Source organism: Barbus barbus (assembly GCF_936440315.1).
Source record: "Barbus barbus genome assembly, chromosome: 43".
Taxonomy (NCBI): Eukaryota; Metazoa; Chordata; class Actinopteri; order Cypriniformes; family Cyprinidae; genus Barbus; species Barbus barbus.
Window position 1 is genome coordinate 23275450 of NC_136721.1, and position 20324 is coordinate 23295773.

At 33.9% G+C, this 20324-nt stretch overlaps 1 protein-coding gene and 1 long non-coding RNA gene across 3 annotated transcripts in view; one reads left to right on the top strand and one right to left on the bottom strand.

The window, feature by feature from the left end:
* The first annotated feature begins 1665 nt into the window (after positions 1 to 1665).
* On the top strand, positions 1666 to 2922 carry LOC306862451. Its single transcript, XR_013783565.1, has 3 exons — positions 1666 to 1797; positions 1894 to 2016; positions 2677 to 2922. It is a non-coding gene; the product is annotated as an uncharacterized lncRNA (long non-coding RNA).
* Positions 2923 to 5174: 2252 nt separating this feature from the next.
* The window catches only part of LOC306862569 (rap guanine nucleotide exchange factor 1-like), a 38951-nt gene continuing 23801 nt past the window's right edge, over positions 5175 to 20324 (bottom strand). Inside the window, exons 9-27 of one of the 2 annotated variants that reach the window (XM_079405456.1) lie at positions 19841 to 20027; positions 19286 to 19759; positions 17914 to 18107; positions 16963 to 17121; positions 14734 to 14880; positions 13457 to 13543; positions 13293 to 13378; positions 13102 to 13198; positions 11852 to 11927; positions 11612 to 11696; positions 11436 to 11528; positions 10842 to 11027; positions 10686 to 10770; positions 10486 to 10580; positions 9343 to 9421; positions 9099 to 9200; positions 8894 to 8991; positions 7906 to 8034; positions 5175 to 7044 (exon numbers count right to left, since the gene is read on the bottom strand). In XM_079405456.1, coding sequence (XP_079261582.1) covers positions 6894 to 7044; positions 7906 to 8034; positions 8894 to 8991; positions 9099 to 9200; positions 9343 to 9421; positions 10486 to 10580; positions 10686 to 10770; positions 10842 to 11027; positions 11436 to 11528; positions 11612 to 11696; positions 11852 to 11927; positions 13102 to 13198; positions 13293 to 13378; positions 13457 to 13543; positions 14734 to 14880; positions 16963 to 17121; positions 17914 to 18107; positions 19286 to 19759; positions 19841 to 20027 — 2610 coding nt within the window. In that variant the 3' untranslated portion in view covers positions 5175 to 6893. The remainder of the gene's footprint in view (positions 7045 to 7905; positions 8035 to 8893; positions 8992 to 9098; positions 9201 to 9342; positions 9422 to 10485; positions 10581 to 10685; positions 10771 to 10841; positions 11028 to 11435; positions 11529 to 11611; positions 11697 to 11851; positions 11928 to 13101; positions 13199 to 13292; positions 13379 to 13456; positions 13544 to 14733; positions 14881 to 16962; positions 17122 to 17913; positions 18108 to 19285; positions 19760 to 19840; positions 20028 to 20324) is intronic. The other variant, XM_079405455.1, reaches the window with a different exon arrangement.

The window sequence follows — 20324 nt, forward strand, 5'->3', positions numbered from 1 at the left end:
TGTTGTTTTGTAGAACATCACAGTTATATATGATATGAGAACTGTAGGGCCTGTATATAGACAGTACGTGTTATTTGATAAAAATATAATTATATTTTCAGAGGGACATTTTTTTCTCAAACATAGTGTGTGGGGTAAAATGCCCCCAAGGGGGCAATGGGCAATTACTCTAGTTATTCTGTTCTGAACATCAACTCCTTTGTTTTTCCATCAAATTAATTCTAACTAGTTGGTTGCATAACAATTTTTGGACTTTATATTTAAAAATTACATCAAGTTAGCATCAGGTAGCTAGCCATCATCAGCTAACTCAAATATACTAATATAATTTTGTCATTCTTAATTATTGATTATATTATTTTTTAAATTTTAAGATAAAACTGGCAGTACTCTGATTTTGCTGTAATTGTTTAAAGCAAATTGATTTGTCAGACTGGGGGGCATTTTACCGCCCCCCTTGGTAGGCTAAAAACTTAATTTTTAACCTTTTCCTAACCTAAACTTTTCTGAACACATTTAACTTTTGTTTCACTCAAAAAAAAAGACAATTGTTAACTCTGCCCTATCCAACATACACATCGGCATTCCTTTTTAAAAGGCTGTGCTCATGAATATTTAATTAGGTTGCGTGATGGACGCTGCGACAACGTTACTAAGCAACGTCAGCGTGAGTCACTTAATATTCATGAGCCAGATCTTCGCCATAGTAGGATTTGTACTGCGGCGCGTTGCGCTGATCCAGCACGAGCGGGCGTGACTGACGCAGCGCGGAGCGGCCGCTGCAGACTATCCTTCTGCGATGAAGGTCGTTTACTGGAACCGAAGGATCTGTCGCAAGACACGGACGCGGGGGAAGCCAAGAAGAGACGCAACTGTTGAATAACGGAAAGTTACTGACATCATACATTTTCGTGTATTTACTAGTATGATGATTGCATATATAAGTCATATATCTGGACCATATATCTATAGCAACATAAAAATAAATAAATAATAATATTTAGCCAGGAAAGCAGCAGAGGAAATGTTACACTTTTAATAATTATCTCATTGTCATACGTTAAAAATGTGATGATTATTAGATGATTAAATTTATGTGTATGATCCTTTTTGTTTTTCTACAAAAACAATTGTTATTTTTTTATTTATTAAAATGAATCAAATATCTGTATACCAAAATTCAAGCTAAATATTAAATTTAATAATATAAAAAATTGAAATAACTGAAAACTCTACCTCTCATCGTTTATTGAGTTTTTTTTTTTATAATAAATATTTAAGTAATTCATCTCCAACTCAAAAATTCCCAAAACATCATGATATTAACACAGGAAAACATACTTTTGCGTCTTTCATCTCAAACTGATGTAATCCTCGTGTCGCTCGCGGATAAACATGATGGGCGGGGCTTCGGTGCGTCTCTGTCGTCATCGGCAAGCGACGAGTGGTTCAACTCGCATTTGACAAATATGACATTTCAGCGTTGGTAAAGAGATTGCGTGCGTTTAAAAAGAACAGTTTGCTGGGTAACGTTTCGATAATGACTTCTCGATTATGTTTCTTTTTATTCAGACAGAGAATACCCAGATCACGCGGTGCGGTACCCAAAACATCATGTAGTACCGCTAGAGGCAAGCATGAGGAGGCACAGAAGACCGCTCCGAACACCTCTTTAGACTTCTCTCATTCATTACTGGAGACTTCTGTGTCACACAGCGGAGGCAGATTGAGTTTCTGCAGGAGCTGCACTACTTCTGGAAGCAGGACTGAAGCCATTGGACAGCTATCACCTGCAAAGTAAGATTATTCTTCTGTTTGTGCTTGACTTCTTATGTAGGGGAACTTTTGAATACTTGTCATGTTCAGTCATTTAATTGTATATTTTGTCCCTAGGTGTGCTCCACTCGCCCCGTGAAGAAAATATCCAAGATAGCCCATCACAAGGGTGTTGTCATTGTAAAAACCACCACGTGATCTCTGATAATCTGAAGTGGATCTCTGACCTGGAGGGAAAAGGTGTGTATGTTTTAGATTAGAGCATGAACGATTCATTAGTGAATGTTATTTCAATTTTTGTTCCATGACACTGTTCCATGCTGTATTTGATTATTTTCTCTAAAGCAGGGGTTTCTAAATTGAGATATAATTTGGGGAAATATGATGTGAGGGACCCCCATCCTACAAATTAAAAAGTTTTATAATGTAATACAATTTATACCGTGAAAAATAAATTATCAATGTGTGTAAATATTTTATTTTCTTTTTTTTAACATTTTATTTCTATTTTTTAAATCTGTAAATATTTCTATTATTTTAATATATTTTAAATATTTACAATTAATTAATTACTATTTATTTTTTAATTTGTTTAATTTTTTTTTTATTTTAACTTTAGTTTATTTTCCACTGACCCCCTAGCAGCCCCCTGATGAACCCGTTTGAAAAAAATATAAAAATTATTATTTAAAATTAATTATACATGTGTAAAATATAGTTAAATTTTTTAAAATTTCTATTACATTACAGTATTATTTCTACTAGCTATAGTACTGTCCTGCTAGATTCATTATTTATTTTAATCTAAATGAATCCCCTGGGCCTGAGTTGGAAAACCCAAAGCATTATGACAAAACATTTACTGTGACGTTGACTGCTGTATGTTCTGTCTTGCCACAGAAATATAGAGGAGATCTTGGCTGCTAAAGGAGAATCAGTCAGAAGAGTTCAAGGAGACGAGGCCCTGGAATTTCTTGCTGAGGAATCAATAAAGGAGGCATCAAGAAATAATCCAGATGATCCGAAACCACCACATCTGACCGATGGTTCAGACAAAACATGATTGACATTTGTCAATTGCATCACTGGACACTTGTTATATTTTTTTAATAATCTTCTTAATAAAGCATTAAAACAACCATTTAATCTCTTTGGAGAAGTTGTTTTTAAGTGTTTGGCCCCCCCTTGTGGTCACTGCAACATTTTCACTTGAGTGTCCTTTGATATTTTCAAACTCATCTCACTTTATCAGCGACCTTCGACTGGTAAACATGTTATTGCAACACCTTTTCGCTTTTGTTTACGAGTTACATACGTATATATTATTTTTTTAATTATATTTAAAAAAAAAAATTTTTTTCTTTCAATTAAAGGGAAATAATGTAAAAAAAAAAAAAAGAAATTTTTTGAAGAGGGTTTGATTACAAGTTTCGTGGAGTTTGCGTAGCGTGCTGTGACGCAGTTCAGAAGCGATAGCATATAAATAGAAAAAACAGAAATGTCCCATAAACATTTACTAACTAGAAGAGTAACATTGGAGTACTTATCGGCTGTGATTGATAGTAAAACCAGGCGGTAATCGAGCATACCCCGCTCAGACAGCCTCCAACTGATGACCGATCATCTACAGAACGAGTTTATGCAAGATGCAGATGAGTTTCTTCATGGGAAAAGATTTGGAGAAATGTAGCATGCCATCACTTGCTCACCATTAGATCCTCTACAGTGAATGGGTGCCGTCAGAATGAGAGTCCAAACAGCTGAGCATCCATTGGTGAGTGAGTGATGGCATGCTACATTTCTCCAAATCTGATGAAGAAACAAACTCATCTACATCTCGGTTGACCTGAGAGTGAGGACATTCTCAGCAAATTTTCATTTTTGGGTCAACTGTTCCTGTTTATCAGCTGAAGTCACTGAGTCACCTGACCCTCAGCGTGAACTTTAAACTGTAGTCACATCTTTCTCAAAGAGGGACTGTTCTGTGTATATATAAAATAGCAAATGTCCTACATTACTTGCCACAATCCACATGCTAATCACATTAATCTCTACTCATATGATATAATAAGTCAGTACTTGGGGTCAACTCAATATACATCAGCCCAGTCTGCCTGATCCGTCTCGTTAAGGTTGTAATTTCACCACTATAAAACATGAGATTGTAATTACACATGTAGAATATAAAAGTCAGCTTGTTTTGTTGCTATTATCAAGTATGATGACTTTTTAACACCTGAAATAAAGTTTCAGTGCTTCATAAGGGTGTTGCAGCCTTGTCTAGATCATAAACTCCTGTTTGGTCAGGATGAGACGAAGTAAAATACTTTGTGAATTACAGTGATAGTTTAGTATTTAAAATATTAATCTTATCACTGATTTGTCTCTTTATTTTGAATGTTCTGTATAATTTATGTTGTTCAACTCTCTGTAATTGGTCCCTAAATGTGAATATTTTAAAATAGATCTTTATTTGTAATCAGATTGTGCTTTTTTCTTGTACAAACCTTTTTTAAACATTAAAGAGAATATGCTTGTGATTAAATGTTTTTTTTTTTACATTATGTTTTTGATCAAAGAAATGGTGTCAGATAGAAGAAATAATGCAAATTCATTTGATTTATTTGTACTGTTTTTCATAGTACTGTGAAAAGCACTATACAAATGAAGGTGATGTACCATAGTAATACATGGAAATACCATGGTACTTAAATGACTATTTACACACAAATACCATTGTGTATGTCTGAAAAACATGCTATTAGTTCAAGGTATGTGGTAGTATTGGACCATAGTACTGATTCTGAATATCCAGAAAGAATATCACGGTATTACTATGTTAACATGATAGTAACTTGATACATATTCATTGATCATGATATTTACATAATACTCCAAGATACACTATTGTTTAATAGTTTTGAGTCAGAAGATTTTTCAATGTTTTAGAAAGAAGTCCAAAAAATGCAGTAAAAACAGTAATATTGTGAAATATTATTACAATGTAAAATAACTTTCGTTTTCTATGTGAATGTTAAAATGTAATTTATTTCTGTGATCAAAGCTGTATTTTCAGCACCATTACTCCAGTGTCACATGATCCTTCAGAAATCATTCTTATATGCTGATTTGCTGCTCAAGAAATATTTCTGATTATTATAATGTTGAAAACAGTTGTGCCGCTACATATTTTAGTAAAAACCTATTTTTTGATAAATAGAAGGTTCAAAAGAACAGCATTTATTTGAAATGGAATTATTTGTAACATTATAAATGCCTTTACTGTCATCTTTGATCAATTTAATGCATTGCTGAATAAAAGTATTAATTTCTTTAGTAATGGCAATTTTGTAGGTGTAAACGTGCTAAATGTAGTGTTGGAAAAATACACATACAATACAAAGAGAGCAGTTTTATTGGTGGTTGAATAATATACAGGATGTTATAGGTATAGCAGAAAAAAAGTCGGTAAACATCACAGACGCCACACACACAGAAGAAAGCGGCTTCAGCTTCCCTTCTCCCATATGTGAATAACTACGTTCTGTAGAAAAAACACATTCTCTCTCTCACTCACACACACACACACACACACACACACACACACACACACACACACACACACTCTGATGCCCAGAGATCACAGCATATTCAGTCCTCATGTTTTTTTTTTTTTTTTTGCCTCATAATGTTAGTTATTTTAGTGCATGACTCGTTTGGTTTGAAAATATATTTCCTCTGCCCTCTCTACATGATGGGAGATTATACATCAACTGTACATGTACATTTATACAGAACATATACACATCCCCAAAAAAACCCCATTCATACGCCCCGCACGCTGTCAAACTGAGCCCCACCCCTCTCTGTGACATCATAGTCAGCTTCGGTAAATATTAAGATCATTTTTTGCAATAAACAAAAGATTAAAAAATATATAAATTAGATTTGGATGAAGAAAAAAAGCCATTAAGTTTATTTATTTATTTTGCATTATGACATTTTATTCATGACAATTAAGCTCGAGATTATTTAAATTGCATAAAGGCTTTATGAACAATTTACATTTTGTTTTTAAGTTATGCTTTTGTTTTATGAATGTGACTTCAAATTAGCGTAAATTTAATTCACAGTACAACAAATACAACCATTATTATTTTTGTACCTTACAAATGCAATTTACTTTTTTAATGAGTACTGATTTTACTCATTAAATTGATTTTAAATTAACATTTATATTCATGTATTTTTTATTTTTTTAATATGATAATTGTTTTGCATTTTGCAAGCTACTGAGAATTGGGAAGAGAAAGAAATGTGCATGGAAAGAAATAGTCACGAAAATAATGTCACAATGTAAATTTATCTTTTTATTTTAAGGTACTTGATTTCTTTGGAATTCGAGGGGTTGTCAGCGTTGTGACGGGGTAAACAGGTATAATGAGGGGTGCACATGATCACACAACAATATAGCAAGATGATGTGAAAAGAGTCCAAATGTCCAATTCCTTCTTTCATTTTCAAATTAATATATTCTATGTAGTCCATTGCTCAACACTTCTGTCAAAACATATTCATTTCAACAGATCAGCGAATATTCCTTATAAAACGCTTATAAGATTGCACACGTCCGCCCGTTTCCCAATGGTCCCAGGTCCAAACGGGCGAATCGTAGGTTGAATCAGACCTTTGAAAGGTCAAACGGTACGTCCGAGCGGGACAAACAAACACAAACTCACTCCATCAGGCACAGTGTATTAATATGAAATGAACCAAGCCCTCTTAGAGTGTGTCTTTCTGTACAGCCACACATCAAAACACGCAAACATATATATCACAGCGTTGGGGTCCTCTCAAGCCCTCTGTGTGCGCGCGAGTCTATACTGAATCAGGATTCCCCTCGAGAGTTTTTAAAGTCAACAGTCAGGGAAAAATACTGCCAATGTCTCAAGTTTATTGGTGCAAATAGGAGCTTGTGTGTGTCGGTTCAGCCCATTTCAGCTCCAGAACCGGATTAAGAACTCTAGCGTGGGTGAAGCAGCCTAGCGTGGGTTCCCTAGGTTCTGCAGGAGGTTCAGGTCTCACCGTAAATTGTCTGAGGTTCTAGATTTCAGGTTCTAGGTCTTCTCCTCGCGCTCCGTCCTGCGCCGCGAGATGATTCGTGGTTTGATCTTGAGCGAGAGCTCCCATAATGCCTCCTCTGCCAGGTGATCGCTAAAGTCGTTGAAGAACGAGACGATGTCTTCGTTCCGTTTCAGTTCGTAGTGTCTACAAAGCCGATTAAGATAAAATGTATCATTTTTAAAAATCATTTAATAGTGCAAATGATATATGAAATATATATAACATTTTAAAAATCATAATAATATGCATAAATAAAAATCCTGCACATTAAAAAACAAATAGTTCCAGCTCTAAAATATATGAGGGGGAAAAAAAAAATCATGTTTCGGGAAATAATTGTTATAATTTTTATTTCTACTTTTTTTTTTTGCCACAATTGTTCATAATTCTGCTTCCTTATCTCACAGTGATTTAGAATTTTTATGTCATAATTCTGCCTTTTTATGTCAGAATTTCGACTTGTCATAATTATGACGAATTTCTCATAAAAAAAATCACTTGGTCATAATTATATTTTTCTGTCAATTTCGACATTTTATCTCATAATGAGTCAGTATCTCAATTTCGACCCATATTAATTGTTTTTAATGACAATTTTGACGTTTGATGTCAAAATTGTTTTGTCATCATTTCAACTTTTTATCTCATTACTCAGTATCTCATCATTTACATTTTTTTGTCAATTATTAATTTTGTCATAATTATGACTGTCATAATTGTATGTTATAATTCTGATTTATCAATTTTTTTTGTCATAATTTTTATCTCATGTTCAAAATAATTTTTTGATTCAGTATCTCATAAACATTACTTTAATGCAATGATTATGATTAACAAAAAAACTCTTATGTGGCTGAAATAAGTGATGTTTGATTTGACCACAGTCCTTCTTGCCAAGTCTGTTAGAGCAAAGTCAACAGCAGAGTTTTGGACTGCAGCTTGAATCACATGTAATCTAATCTCATGTTCGTCAAACGCTGGGTTTCAGGCCAGCAGATTACTCACACTTGCTGGAAACGTCTCATGCTGTCCAGAATGTTGAACTGCTGCCAGCGCTTGGAGAAATTCACTTTACCGTCAATAAAATCCGGGTTTCCGAGGTGAACGAATGTCAAGTCCTGTAGGATCAAACCCCTGTCAGGGAAAAAACAAACAAACAAAAAAACTTTATAACTGCATATATAATTCACACCAGATTAATGCAGTTTTAAATGCTTATTTTATTGATAAATTCTGTTTAGTTTTATATAATAAAGTCATTTTTTGTTGAAATTCAGCGGATCTGTAGAAAACATCAGATGTGTCAGTGTTTGTTATTGCTAACAAAAACTATTTCAAATCATTTTCAGTAAATAAAATAAAAAGCTGAAATGAAATACAGTTGAACAATAAGAAGAAAAACTTCAATGAAAATGAGAAATATTGCCTTGGCAACTAATTGAAATAGGTTTGTTAAATAAATAAAATTACTAAAAATTACTGTAATAAAAATATATATACACAAAAAAAAAAAAATGACAAAAGCAAAAAATTACTAAAATTTTATATCAAATTAAAAAGGTAATTTAAAAGATTAATAAATACATAAATAATCCTAAAACAACAATGGTGCTTAAAAACAGTTTTTTGAAGAAATAAAAGGACTAAAATTATTTAAATAAAAAACTAAAACAAAAAAAATTATAAAAAAAAAGGACAAAAGCACAAAATTACTAAAATGTATAAAAAGGTCATTTTAAATAATACATACTATAATAATACATAAATAAAACTAAACCCTCGGGCACATATTTTTATGCAGGTCCAAATTCAATGTCATGAACCTCGGAACCTAGGAATTTGTGCTTCTCTGACTCTCAAAAGCTGCAAAACGGGCAGATTTCACCAGACAATCCTTGGGTAAGCAGTCTGAGGCTGAAACAACCATCCTTAATGAGCACAAAATGCTTTATTTGCCGATTCCGTATTTAATTTCAGTTTAGTCTCTACTCACAGGTATGGTATGCATGGAGGCTCCACTTCTGCTAGCGCCGCTCTGTACGCTCTGAAGGACGAGGAACTGTCAATCAAGGTGCAGTACTCCTCTAAACCCTGGAAACAATAGAGACAGAGGTTAAAAAAAATCATATGATTGGCTACTATTGGATGATTTTCTTCAGTTGTGTTAGTTTTGGCAGTGAGAAGGAAGTCAGACTGACCTCAGACGTCTGTTTCTGCCATTCCAGTCGTCTGATTGGAGCAGAGTCCAGCGCCGAGAGAATCGCCAAATAAGAGTTGAAGTTATTCAGTTTCCGCAAGTGCTATGAGCGAGACAAAACCATTAAATTACTCAGAAAATACAGAGAGTGATGCATTCAGAATCACCCCACAGCCACAAATAAAGCCTAAAGCAGTTTAGAGTAATTCATTGTGGATGATCAAGATTTTTGTTACTCTAGTTACCTTCATGATTTTGATGAATTTGAGCAGCAGTTTTTCTCTGTCCTGACCTTTCTCCTGCTGGATGATGATAGAGCGCACCCTATTGGACAGGAGGAATCACATTTCAGTACACACATGGATGACCGTTTCTCAAACAGAAGGCTGCATCCTCCGGAGGTCACATATGCAGGCTGCGTACGTCATCAAGCCTGGTTTATTTCAGTTATCTGAGCATTACATTCACGAGTCAAAAGCATATTAAAACAACTTACACTTAACTAAGAATAATGGTCAAATTTATAACTGTTAATATTCTTTATGACGTATGCAGAGTATATATATATATATTTTTTTTTTTTTAAGGAATATTGCATAATTTTCTTTCATGTTTTAAATTTAACAACAAACCTCTGTTTCGCATCACTTATCTGACAAAAATAAAAGTAATTCTAATTTGATTACACTTAAAACATATTAATTTAATGTTTAATTTAATTAATTAATTTAATGATAATACATTTTAAATCCAGAAACATTACAACAACAAATACAGATATGTGTATATATGTGTGTGTATATATATATATATATATATATATATATATATATATATATATATATATATATATATATATATATATATATATACACATACATATATAAATTATTAAATTGTTTTATGAATTCAATTGAATAGACATGTTTTTTGATTATTAACATTTAATCAAATTAAATTAAATGTAAAACATAGAATTTGGGAAAAATAAAAGTTTTGTTAAACCTTTAATAAATTGCTTTTAAATTGTATAAAATCTCATGATTTCCATTACTTAAAAATGCTTTTTGATTCATAATATTTAACTATTAAAACTGAATCCAGAAAATTAAAGCAGGAAAAATCGAATTTGATTTCATAAGGCCCTATGACTATGTTTAAGAGAAATTACAACTAAAATTGTAACTTCAAAATTCCAGACCTATCTTCCTCAGAAGTAATCCTCGTATCAGCCTGGGTACTTGTACACAACTTTGTTTGCTGGCAAACAGAGTAAATCCAGCCAATCACACACAAGGATGCGGTTTTAAGATATTTTTGAGCGCAATATGCATATATATATAGAACGTGCCATTTTGAAGGGATAGCAGGTATCAGTAAATATGTACCAGTAGCTCATGTTGTTAAAGTGCTCTGTAAACTGGGTCAGATTTGGACTTTTCTCTTCATTCTGTTCCTTCGCCCAAAGCAGCACCTCAGGAATCTGAAGACAGAGATGACAGAGATGATTACTTTTTACACTCACAAATCTCAAAACTATTTTTTTCCATTACTATATCAAGTAAAACAGCATCTGGGTGTGTTTTACCTCAATCTTGTAAAACAGTTCTGCGTCCAGCAACGTCAGCTGATCGGCGATCTCATGACTGCGGAAATCATGCAGCGTGCCGGGCCTGTGGAGAAAGAGCCGATTAAACACACAGATGAGAAACGTCCCAATGACCCCCTGAACTTCGACCTTTACCTGGCAGAGACACCCCGCGCGGCGAGAGGTTTCAGCATGTGCATGTGTCGCAGGAGCCTCTTCTGTTCCACTTTATCCAGGATGTTCTTTCGCAGGACCCGCGCCAGACTCAGTTCTCCATTACAGACCAGCCGGAAGACCAGATCCATCAACTGCCGCAGGATGTCCTCGGTCAACTCCACCAGACTGACACACAGACAACACCAAGAGGTCAATCAATCACACATACACTGCTGTTCAAAAGATTGGGGTCAGTAAGATTTCATTGTTCATATTTTTATTCAGCAAGGACACATTAATTTGATCAAAAGTGAGAGTAAACACATTTATAATGTTACAAAAGATTTCTATTTCAAATAAATTCTTTTAAACTTTTTTATTCACAGTTTCCACAAAAATATGAAGCAGCACAACTGTTTTCAACATTGATAAGGATAAATGCCTCTTGAGCAGCAAATCAGTTTCTGGCAGATAATCTATTACATTTACTGCAAAAATAAACTGAAAACATATTTTCTTCAACTTATTTTCCAGCTTCAACTTTTTGTTAGTAGTAGCCACATAATAAAAAAACAACACCATGCATCGACTCACCAGAGTTCATCCACGACTCTCACCAGCACAAAGAACGTGTTTTTACTGACGCGCTTCTTGAAGGTGTCTGGACTGTGACAGAACCGAGTATATGTGCAGCTGAGTTAAGAAGAAACACACCATGCAAACTGTCTGCTACTAACAGATAAAAATAAACCACACAGTAGAAAGGATATCTGTAGTGTAGTTTTTTAATGAGGGCTTCAGGCGTTATGAAGGTTCTGTAGGTGGTGAGAAAAGCCTCGCAGTACAACACCAAATCTACAACACAAACAGACAAATGATTCATATGCACTCAAGATATCCAGCAAACCTCCATCACACAAACACTGCAGGAATCAATCAGTCTAACAGACATATTATAACAGAAAAATTCTGACCGAGCGAGCTTCATATGAAGAAAGCGAGTGAATTACCTTTGCGGTCTGTTTCTGTAGCGTGAACTAACAGTATATCACCAGAGCCGGCTCTCACATCAGGACCATCATCATTCTATCAGAAAGAGAGAGAGAGAAATATTACTGCAGGCAACTGAAGTCCGGCTCAGTTTGGCTCCGGCTGCCCATCACAGCACTGCACCAGCTGACGTCTGTCTGTGTGTGTGTGTGTGTGTGTGTGTTTTAGACTTGCATCAACCACTAATGAATTACTCTCTAAACACTGGAGGAAACAGACAAAAGGTCTGACCTTGTCAAAAAACACAATACATCAAATACCCACATGCAACAGATTTCCAACATAACTCTGTTAGCTTAATTCCTCTGTGATTCCTCTTTCTATCCATAATTTTTAACTCAAAATAATATTTCATGTCAATCTATTTATTTATCTGATAAGCCGTGTAATAATGAACATGCCATGCTGAATTAATCCTACAGTGATTTTATTTTGCAGTTATGATTGGCTGACTGTACATCACATACATAATTATGCTAATTTGATTGTCAATTTGCATACTATTTGCGCCTCTACAGTTTTGTCATCTGTAAAGTACGTACTAATTCAGTTCTAAACTATTTTTGTTTAACCAGTGAATCTACATGAATGGATAAGGAGTTTTCACATTTTATTGATAATGCCAATTTCTACATGATGAAATAGTTTATATCTTTGCCTAATATATATATATATATATATATATTTTTTTTTAAATTTCTATGACTTTTTAAGATTTTAATAATTTTCAAAACTTTTCCCAAACAGGAAATTTTTCAAATATGAACATATTTAAATACATGCACAGCATAAATGGTATATTTAAAAATATCCATATTTAATGATGGATGCATGGATAAATAAATAAATGCATTAAAAAAAACATGATAAAATTCATAAATAAATTCATGCATAAATGGATAAATAAATCCATGCACAAATGCATAAATAAATAATTTTTAAATAAACAAATGCAGGCAAAAGTGGACAAATAAATGCACAAATAAATTAATGTATAAATACATAAATGCAGGCAAAAGTGGATAAATGCATAAATAAATTCATGCATAAATAAATGCATAAACAAAATGAATAAATAAATACAAATAACCGATCAAATCAATGCTAATATTCCCAGGTTTATCATGACTGTGCTCATCCTGGCTTTTAGTCTGAGCTGTTTAATAAAGGTTTAATGAACACCTTATATAGCTTTAAACAGTATTGTTACCTCTGCTTTGAGTGTGATGCGGTTCATAATCTCATTATGATCAATGAGGGACAGTTCATCAACATCATCGATCTGACCGTGACTGGGTTCCTTCGGCCTGTGAGCGAGAGAAAACATATCACAAATATTTACATATCTCTGACCTGTCCATATGACAGCAAACACACACGTACAAAGACTGGAGTTCATACCTGTCCTTAGACAAGGCTTCCTTGCTATTGGAGGTGGGTATGTGAGGGGTGTGGTCCTGAAGCACATCGTCACATGATGAGGGGTCCTGAAGAATTCAAACTAATGTATAATTGCACTCCAAACACATGCACACACAGCTTAACACAATGCCACGCATACTTACAGTGCGGTGTGTGTTTTCTCCATTAGCCTGTGTGGAGGAGTACAGGTTCACATACTCTCCCTCACCGCCTTCATCCACACTTTCACTCTAGAGCAAAAACAACACGGACAAACGCCACAGATCACTCAGACAGCCAGAAAATATTCACCATCAAACACACGATGTGAGTTTCCTATGACATATAGGTAAAATGTGAATTCTATGCAAAATAATTGACATTTTCCAAGGAAATTATTCCATGCAAAAATGATGCCACAGCAATAAATTATCACAGATGATTGCCAGGGATTTATGGGAATTGCTTTTGATATTCTGGTCTATAGCTATGACCCAAAAGCAGGGTTATTATTGTTAATTAAAACCATAAAAAAGTCATTATTATTGATTAAATAATAACAAAAAATGAATAATACACATTTAACAATACACATTCTAAAAAAGAAATAATATAGACATATGTAAATATTATACATGTTAAAATGGTACACAATATTTAAAAATGTCCATATTTAAGGATGCATAAATAAATGAATACATAAAATAAGTACTACTAAAATAACTAAACAAATAATCTAAATGTAAGAACTAATATATATATATATATATATATATATATATATATATATATATATATATATATATATATATATATATATATATATATATATATATGGAAATATTTAATAGAAACAAAACAATTACTGCAAATTGAACTAAAATTAAAAAGAAAAAAAAAATCTAAATCTAAATTTAATTTAAAATATTAACATAAACTACTATAGTAAGTAACACTACCCAGGACCCTCTTTTATTGTCCCACACATGAAAATTGTCTAGTTTTTTTTTTTTTTTCAAAAAGTAACAGCACACCTCTCTTTTTCACTCAGAAACTCTGAGAACAGAACTTCTATTACACAGAGACTACATGAGTGTCATCTGAGCACTAGATGGCGCTCGTTTACATTATTTTGCACCATGTAAATTCACATTCTCAAGGACCTGCACATAATATGACGGTCCACATTGTATTTTCAGGAAAATTAGAGATAATGTTAAAGCTAATTATGCATGTGTGTCTAAGGTAGCTATGCTTTTCAGACAATTGCAACTCCTTTTGAAGACGTCTTTAGTGGGAAAAAAGTCATTCATGCTCTATTTTTAATTCTTGAAATGCAATACTTAAAGTTATGTAGTGATTATGATTTGACTAGTTTAAAATTCAATAAGTCCATATGCATATAACTGCTGAACTTGTGAGTATTTGAGGGTGTGTTTACCGCAGAGGTAAGAAGTGAATCAGAAAGAGAAGACTCAGAAGGAAGACAGACGGCCAGAGAAACCAGAGAGCTGGTCAAGGACCCGTTAGAGACACACCCACCATCTAGAGCTTTGCCGGCATTGGTCAAACCAACCAGGTCGGAACTCTGCGATCAGTCGAGACAGACGAAAAGAGAAGAAATGGGAGAGGAAAGATGGAATCAGAGGACGTATATGGAATAAATCTGAAAAGGAGGAAAAAGATTGGAGAACGGAGAGGGAAATATGTTCCATTTTGTGAAAAATACTAGGACAGTGAGTTTACATTTGTAACTACAAAGAGAAAACCTCCATCAGACGACACAATGCAACACTGGACAAGTCAAATCCTGGCTGAACTTCCGGATGTTGCTCAGAGGGATTACAGTCAGCACCTGCAGGGACTCGCCCGGATCACCAACAACATTCCAGATCATCCCATTACACACACACACACAGCAAACATGGTCCAACATGTTTCCCTGAGAGATCGGGAAGAGCAGCCCCCATTCTATTCTGTCTGTGACATTCCGGAATGTAAGCATTCCATAGAGACTCAGAGGAGGGAGTGAGGAAAAGAGAAAAAAAACTTCCATATGGTTCCTCACAATCTTTTACACACACACACACACACACACACACACACACACACACACACACACACAGACACAGACACACACAGACAGAGAGAGGTCACTTACTCACCAAAATGTTGAACTCTTTCCTTAGGCAAACACACACACGCTCACATAAACATCATATTGCTTCTGCTCTGACCTCTAAGGTCAGGGGTCAAGAGCACAGAACATTCCGGGACAATTCCCAGATTCCGTTACCATGACAAACTAGTCCCTAAAACACATCACCAGGGAAAAGAACTGCAAATAGCACCTAAAAACATCACCAGAGTTATGTTATACACTATTTTAGTGTTTATTTATATTTTGATTTAGCTTTTATTTTTATATTTCCAGTTTTCATTTTAATTTCAGTTTTAGTTATTTTATGTGCTTTTGTAATTTTCATTTGTTTTTTAAATAATTATAATTATTTATAAATATAATTATGTAACTATAATAATTATATTTATATTTATTTTAAATGAAAGTACTTTAATGAAAATTTGAAATACTGGCTTGGCAACTAACTGATATAAAATGAGTTTAAGTTTCATCTAATATTTATATTTATTTCAATTAACAAAAAAATGTTTTTATAGTTGTTGCTAACAATAACAACACTAGTAATAATAAAAGACTCTCTGAAGTCCATTTTAAGTGTAGCAGTTTTTAAAAAGCCAAGTAAAGCCATAGATCAAAATAAATATATTTATAAAAACTATATGTATTTACTATTTATTTCAGTGAGGACAGAAAAAATCTTAAATGCTGGAAACATTACATCGTGCCTAGTCAGGATATGACGTACATTAGTGTTTTTTTTGTGATCCTATTAACAGTAGAATCTGAAATTCTAGACAAAATATCACAGCTTCATACGGCATAATGAGACTCATGCGGGAAGAATTGCTTACTGCTGAAAATCTCTGATAAAATCTCTCAATTTTTCCCTCATATAACAAATGACACATTCTGAATGATCTCAAGGCTTATATTAAAAACAAACTCTAGATACTGTTAAATAATTCACCTCGTGCACAAAACCCAAATTTTATGGCAAAAATCTCAATTTTGACTACATAAATCCACCTCTGATGCATGCTGTTTTTTGATGAGCAAAATCTTCAAAAAACAACAAACCAAAAAAATAGTGTCAAATGCAGCACTGGAAGTTATTGATGAAATCAAATGCAACTGGAGAACAGAGTTAGTCAGTAAAATAACACATGCGGGGCATCCATGAGCACAGACCCAAAACTGAGTTTATGCTACATGAAGATTAAACAGCATTTTGATAAACTCTGGACTTAAACCTTAAACCCAGATAAACAGATAAATGAAGATTAGATAAGCTTTTAGACTTAAACTTTAATTCAGCTTTGATTCTGGTTCCAAAAGTACAAACCGAATAGCACAGAAATGTATTCTGCTCAAGAATGACACCTTAATTAATTGTTAAAAAATATTACAATTTGGATTCAATTTAAAAAATTGGATTATTATAATATTTTTAAAATATCTGAAGAGAGAGGATCAAATCTTTTGCAATTGTTCACATGCATGTTACATTCCTGACTGCTGGACACTCACCACAGGTGTGGTCAAAGAGGCGTGGCCACTGAGGAAGGAGTTAGACACTGATAGGCTGAGACCAAGAGCAGGCTCCGCCTCCTCCGGAAGCCCAGCAGGAGGAGGGAGAATTGAAAAAGAGGAAGAGGAGGATGAAGGAATAGCAGAAGTGTAGGAGGCCTAGAGCGCAAGAGAGAAACATGGGAAGGAAGAAGAGAGACAGAGAAAAGAACAAAGGATGAAATCAGGTTAAAAAGAAAGAAAGGCAAAGTGAGTTATATCAACTCAGCCGGGAAAAAAGTAGAAAAGGAGGCAACATGAAATGTAATGCTTTTACATTCTTTTTTGAATATATACCATTATTAATATCTCATGTAATTATGTATTTACATTTACTTTGTATTTTATGTTTAAATATTATTATACAGAAAGTAAATAGGGTCAATTTGGATTTCCATGTTGCCTTTAAAAAAGAAATTAACAGAAGAGAAGAAAATTATTAACTAGCAATTTATATATTAAAAAAAGTATTTAATTAATCATTCAAAATGATATATATAATTTTGAATTATTAATGAAATACTCTTTAAAAAAAAAAAAAAAAAAATATATAATAATAATAAATAATATATATATATATATATATATATATATATATATATATATATATATATATATATATATATATATATATATATATATATATATATATATATATATATATATATACACACACATATACACGCTGTGGTGCAAATTTCCCGCAGCATCTAATCTGTAACCATTTCACAAAAAGCAAAAAAACCACATAGTTAATCCGTATTTTCCAGTTGACTTTACAGTGACCCTGACGTGGCCTCCAAAACAGTCACGTGTTGCCTAATCTAAAGAAGCTCAGTTTGACCTCTGACCTTCAGGAGCTTAACCTCTGACCTGCTGCATGCTCCACGCCTGCACATGATCGGAACTCACCAGCTGTCTCTGTTTGGGAGGCAGTGCTGGCGCGTGGACGGAGTCCGAGCTGCTGTAGGAATCGTTGAAGCCGTAAACCTCCTGAAAGCGCTTGTTCCTCCGCTGCTCGTAAATACTCTCGTTCTGAGGCGTCTGATAGAAGACGGACGGCTGCGGTTCAGAGTAATCCTCCACAAACTGCATGTACTGGAGGACTACAGAGAGAAAAAAAAGAGTTACACACGTGAAGGAAAGCCATTTTCTTGATTTCTATTTCACAATAAAAAACTACTGTATGCTTTTATTTTAACCTATGAAAATGCAGATCCTGTTGTAGATAACAGTGAAAAATCAGATCAACTTAAACTGAAATAACATCATTACTTGCTTTACAGCAATTACATGAGAAAAAGAGTGTTTTAGCATTTTGGAACTGAGAACTGACAGTAATTAATTTCAAATTGATCTGGCAATGCATAAAATATTGAAAGGGGCTTCATTTTCTTATGCAAAATATTTATTTCTATATGTGGTTTTGAAATCAGTCTTTATAATGTTTATAAATAGTTAAACGTGCAGTTAAACATGCTTGATTTCTATTTTTGTATCACAATAAAAAAATAATTATATATATATATATATATATATATATATATATATATATATATATATATATATATATATATATATATATATATATATACACACACACACACACACATATATATTAAATTTATGATAAAATTGTGTTATTCAAATATATGAATATATATATATATATAGAGAGAGAGAGAGAAATTTTATATTGTGATACAAAAATAGAAATCGAGCCTGTTTAACTGTTTACCCCTATAGTTATTTTTATTAATAAAATATTTTTTGTTAAATATTGTTTTCAAAATAAAGATTTAATTTAATAAATTATTTATTTAAATACATTTTATTTCCTATTATTATTTTTTTTAATTAATTTTATTTTTTAAATTTGACTTATTTTGCCATTTGCACAATTGTTTTTTTGCTTTATTTGCGCTGATTTAGAAATAAAATTGACTTTTTGTCATGCCAATAAAGCACATAAAACTGAAAAATGCTATTGCAAGAGAGAATAAAACTTAAAATTAAGTCCATTATTATACAATTATTATACAATTTAAACATCAAATTACTTTTTTGATTTACAGTAACTTAAAAATATTGAATTAACTGATTAATTGATTTGGCAATGCATAAAATCTTAAATGGCCCAAAAAAATTGGCTTTATTTTCTTATACACAATATAATTTCTTATTTGTTTATTTTATGAAATATGACCCAGACCTGTTTCTGGACGGTATTTCAAGAGACCCACTTAAAAAAATTATTAAAAAAATATAATAAATATTCTCTTACTCTGTTTGCCCTTCTTCTCTGGCAGCGGCGGTGGGCTGTCGGTGTCGGTACAGCGCGAGAGCTCGTCTCCTCCGTTGATCTGCGGTAGCGGCGACGCCGGCGTCAGCAGCGGGAACGGCGGCGTCGGCTGCTCATCTTCTGATAGGTTATCGTAGTGCGATGGGAGGCGCTCGTAAAGAGGGTACGCCGATATGATCGGTGCAGACCGCCGCTTCTTCTGCGGGAGGGCGGGGGGAAGCACACTACCGGTTGGTCCAGGTGTGAGGGGCGGGGTCCAGTACCCCAGGGAAGCCTGATTCGTGACGGGAGCGCTAAAACGCGGGTGGGCAGGGGCCTGGGCGGGGCTTAACGACTGAGACTCCCCGTGGCATTCTGGGAGAGGGCTCAGACTGCTGCCAGTGCCTGTCGGAAAGGGTAAATGCTCGGATACGGATAGATCCTGATGCAGGAAGTCGTAATCGTGATCGTATCCCTCTATAGACAAACAAAGAGAGGATCATATCCTGGTAAGTGTTCAAAAACCTTCAACTTTTACTCGTAATAGTGTTTGCATACCTAGAGTTTCACAGCTAGTGTTGCGAGAGCACTGGCCGCTGTCTCGCTCCAGTGACGAGAGCTGCTCGTCGGACTTGCTGAGTTTTCCGATACTGTTACAGGGAGAAAGACGAGGCGAATCCCCGCCGTATGACTGGCTCCCACCGGAGAAACGCCTCTGGAGGAGATCCACGTCAAACTCCTGCTGCTTTAAACACAGATCATGTGACAAAAACTCAGTTACCAAAACATTGTCGCTCTAGGTTTTGACACATCCATGGTTTTAAAATAATTCTCTGAATGCACACTGTAATGACATGCAAATTTATTATGTGATTTTGAATGAAGTTTTGAATATGATTTTCCTATTATATAAGGTTTTGAATATTGCATGCCTTTATGATGAAGTTGAATGCTCACGTATAACTGCTTTTTCAAAAATTAAACAAAATATTTAACAAAAAGCAGTTTTATTTTAAAAATAAAAGAGTCAACAAATATAATT